A 4,549-nucleotide genomic window follows, 5' to 3' on the forward strand; every position below is an offset into this window, starting at 1 on the left:
TACTGTTGTTTTGCACTCTGATGAGGCAAAATCAACTGGCAGTCCAAAGGCATTGTGAGGAAGTTTGGAAACAGGAACTGTAGGAAGATTTCCCAGCATCCCCATGTGAGTCACACCAATAACTCCCTGTGTACTTCAGGGGACAGTTTCTAAAAGCGCTTTTAATTTGAATTGTTACTTACAGAGACTTCCTTTGGTTTCTCTTTAGAGGAAAGCTGTGTGTGATTGACTGGAAGACATCAGAGAAACCGAAGCCTTTTATCCAAAATACATTTGACAATCCGTTGCAAGTTGTGGCCTACATTGGTGCCGTAAACCATGATGCAAGTTATAGCTTTCAGGTCAAGATGTTGAGCTACTTACTTAAAAGTCGTTTTCAGTGCTTCTTTATAGCTGCTAAACTTCTTAGGGCTTCCTCTATTTTCATCCTATTGCATATGCTTCTCCTGGACTTTGAACCATTTTACCCCTATTCTTGGATTCATCTTATTTTTAATCTTTAATGACCACACTCCATTCTTAAGTGTCTTCTCTGTAATCTGTGTTTTCATGTAACCTGGTGTAGTCTTCTACCAAGCTGCCTTAAATTTGAATTAGGAGATATATTAGCATAGATTGCTTTGCTCTCACTCGGCTCACTCTAGAATAAGAAAAGTACCATACATTTGGGACCGAATGTGAAAATACTGAAAGTGCCTGTGTTTTCTTTTTTCAGGTTCAGTGTGGCTTAATTGTGGTGGCTTACAAAGATGGGACCCCTGCCCACCCACACATCATGGACACAGAACTCTGCTCTCAGTACTGGTCTAAGTGGCTTCTTCGACTAGAAGAATATAAAGAGAAGGAAAAGAACCAAAGTATTCAGAATCCACATTAGGGGAAGACAGCATATGGGACATTCAGTAATTTTGCAAGCTTGGGAAGATCTATTACTGTTTACTGTAATTAAAAATGGAGATACCAGAAGTGCTATATTAACCCAAGAAGTATTCATTTGATGAAATGTCTTGTAACTAAAGCAACTGAAAAGCCAGAACCTTTTAGATGTAAAGAGCTGAACTCTAGCGCATCGAATGCCAACAGTTTACCTGAAAGAGGATGAGCCTGGTTGGCACAACCTTGATGACTTGGGCTGCTGTATAGACTGGTTGTCCTGGGCAGGATGCCCAGTCTTTGAATTAGAGATTGAAAGGCAGTGAGGCTTGATATGCCAAGCAACAAGAGGTGCTTGCTCCTCAGTTTTCCCTGGGAAGACACTGGCAGAGGGAGAAGACAGCTGCTTCCAAGATATATATGAAGGAGAGCTCCCATTAGCCAAGTGCTATGCCAACATGGTTTCCTTGGAGCTTTTTTATATATTGGGGTTCTGTGTGGTTTGGAGATGAGAAAGGCTTCCGTTTAAAAAAATTTTTGAAAAGTATGTAATTCTTTAATTTCAAATAAACATTATGCTTCAGGAAATGGAGCATATTCACCATGTTGTTCACAATATTCCTCAAAATATAACCAAATAACCCCACTTTGAGAAATGTTAACTGTAGGTGTCTTGGTCACTAAATAAATGCTGGTTTGATTCGATAGATCATATTCCTTGAGAAAATCAACCCCATGGAATTTTTCAGCTATGGGGAAATGAATCATTTGAATGAGTATATTTGATAGATGATGTGGTTGTTATTATTAGATGCTGTTGAGTCAGTTCCAACTCAGAGTAACCCTTTGTACAACAGAACAGTACACTGCCCAGTCCTTTGCCATCCTCAAAATTGTTGTTTGAGCCCATTGTACAATGTGTCAGTACATCTTGGTGAGGGTCTGCCTGTTTTTTGCTGCTCCTGTACTTTACCAGATATGTCCTGGTCTCTCCTGATAACATATCCAACATACATGAGACAGAATATTGCCATTCTTGCTTCCAAGGAGCACTCTGGCTGTACTTCTTCCAAGACAAGTTGGTTTGTTCTTTTGGCAATCCATGGTACGTTTTTTTTTATTTAATTTTTTTAATCCTTTTATTGGGAGTTCTTACAGATATCATAAACATTCCATAGTTTCATCACCTCAAACAGTATTGTACAATTGCTACCACAATCAGTTTTAAAACATTTTCTTCTTGAACTCCTTGAGCTATTAACTCCCCATTATCCCCTCCTAATATACCCCTTTTTAAAATCATTTTATTCAGGGCTTGTAAAACTCATCACAATCCATACATCCATCCATTGTGTCAAGCCCTTTTGTACATTTGTTGCCATCATAATTTTCTTTTGTTTGTTTTCATTTAAATCATTTCATTGGAGGCTTGTACAACTCTTATCACAATCCACAATCCATTGTGTCAGGCATATTTGTACATTTGTTACCATCATCATTTTCAAAATATTTTCTTTCCACTTGAACCCTTGGTATCAGCTCCTCATTTTTCCCCCTCCCTCCCCAACTTTCCCTCCCTCACGAACCCTTGATAAGTTAAAGATTTTTTTTTTCATGTCTTAACACTGACTGATAACTACCTTCACCCACTTTTCTGTTGTCCATACCTTGGGTGGGGGTTATAGGTAGATCATTGTGATTGGTTCCCCCAGTTCCCCCCACTTTCCCCTTCCCCTCCTGGTCTGGCTACTCTTAATCTTGGTCCTGAGGGGTTATCTATCCTGGATTCCCTGTGTTTCCAGTTCTTGTTTGTACCCATGTACATGCTTTGGTCTAGCCAGATTTGTAAGGTAGAATTGGGGTCATGATGGTGGGGAGGAAGCATTAAAGAACTAGAGGAAAGTTGTATATAACTGACTCGAATATCAGCTGAGGCACCTAATTTTACCACAAAAACTGCATTAAAAATGTGCTGAAAAACTTGGCTTATACACAAGTATATATGGTATGTTTCATCGGTGCTATACTGCACACTGGCTCGTCTCCTCCCTGCATCCCTTCTCTAAGGGGATGTCCAGTTGCCTACAGATGGGCTTTGAGTCTCCACTCCGTACTCCCCCTCATTTACAATGATATGATTTTTTGTTCTGGGTCCTTGATGCCCGATACCTGATCCTATCAACACCTCATGATCACACAGGCTGGTGTGCTTCTTCCATGTGGGCTTTGTTGCTGCTCAGTTTCCTGTCCTATAGGCTTACTATGAGTCAGAATTTACTCAATGTCAGTATTTTAGGTTTTGTCTATTCAAATTGTTAAGGATTTCATTTTGCTTGTATCCACAATCAATGCTCATGGAAGCAGCAGTCAAAATATTAAATGATGTATTGCATTGGGCAAATCACAAGTGTTGAAGAGTCAGGACATCACTTTCAGAACTATGTTACATGTGACCCAAGCCATATTATTTCCACTTGTCTCATAGGTATGTGAAAGTTGGGTAGTGAATAATTATTAGAAACATACTGCCCTAGAGTCAAAGCTGATTCTAGTCACCCTATAGGGTAGAGTAAGCTACCTCTGAGTTTCTGAGACTTTAATTCTTTACAGGAGTAGACAGCACTGTCTCCCATGGAGTGACTGGTGTTTCAACTGCTTACTTTGCAGATTACAGCCCAACATGTATGTAACCTCTGTGCCACCAGGGCTTCTTGGACAATGGACAAGGAAGTCCAGAGAAGAATCTGCACTTGAATGATGGTGTCAGCGAAGACTGTTGAAAACCCCATGGACTGCCAACAGAACCAAGAAGTCTGTCTTGGAAGAGGCACAAGTAGAATGCTACTGAAACAGTTGAGGTGAAGAAACTGTCTCATGTACTTGGCATGTTATCAGGGGAGACCAGCCCCTGGAAAAGGACAGTGTACTTGATAACCTGGAGGGATTAGTGAGAAAGAGGAAGACCGTCATGGAGACGGCATTGAGACAGTAGCTACAGCCAGACTCAAACAACGATTGTGAGGATGGTGAAGGAATGGGCAATGTTTTATTCTGTAGATCGCTGTGAGTCAGAACCAACTCATTGGCACCCAACAACAGGATTACTCAGATGCCCTGGTGGCACTGCAGTTAAAATGCTCAACAGCTTACCGAAAAGTCAGTGGTTCAAATCCACTTGCTGCTCCATAGGAGAAAGATGCTCATTCTGTTTCTATAAGGATATACAGCCTCAGAAACCCTGTAGGGATGTTCATTTCTGTCCTATAGAATTACTCAGTGGGAATCAACTCCACGGCAGTAGATTTGCTTGTGGGTCAATCAATTTGATGGCAACCAGTTTCCAGGAATTGTTAAGGAGCCCTGGTCACACAATGGTTAGAACATACTCAGCAGTCCACGGGAGAATGACCTACTGCCATAAAGATTTCAAAGCAAAACAAATACTGCCATCGAGTTGATTCCAACTCATGGCGATCCTATCAGGCAGGGTTCAGCTGCCCCTCTGGGTTTACAAGATTTTAATTCTGCATGAGAAGGAAGCCTCATCTTTCTCCTTCAGAGCAGCTGGTGGTTTCAAACTGCTAACCTTTTGGTTAGCAACTGTATTAGTCTAGGTACTTTGGAGAAACAAATCCACAGCAACTCATATATAAGAGAAAGTTTTATGTAAAGAAAA

General features: G+C 40.8%; 1 protein-coding gene across 1 annotated transcript in view; it reads left to right on the forward strand.

Moving 5' to 3' along the window:
• MGME1 (mitochondrial genome maintenance exonuclease 1) overlaps positions 1-1,474 on the forward strand; it is a 16,730-nt gene extending 15,256 nt beyond the window's left edge. The window contains exons 4-5 of the mRNA XM_004698155.2: positions 209-341; positions 716-1,474. Coding sequence (XP_004698212.1) covers positions 209-341; positions 716-877 — 295 coding nt within the window. The 3' untranslated portion in view covers positions 878-1,474. The remainder of the gene's footprint in view (positions 1-208; positions 342-715) is intronic.
• The last annotated feature ends 3,075 nt before the right edge of the window (positions 1,475-4,549 follow it).

Source organism: Echinops telfairi, unplaced genomic scaffold (genome assembly GCF_000313985.2).
Source record: "Echinops telfairi isolate 266 unplaced genomic scaffold, ASM31398v2 ScPeMD7_5592;HRSCAF=6446, whole genome shotgun sequence".
Classification (NCBI taxonomy): Eukaryota; Metazoa; Chordata; class Mammalia; order Afrosoricida; family Tenrecidae; genus Echinops; species Echinops telfairi.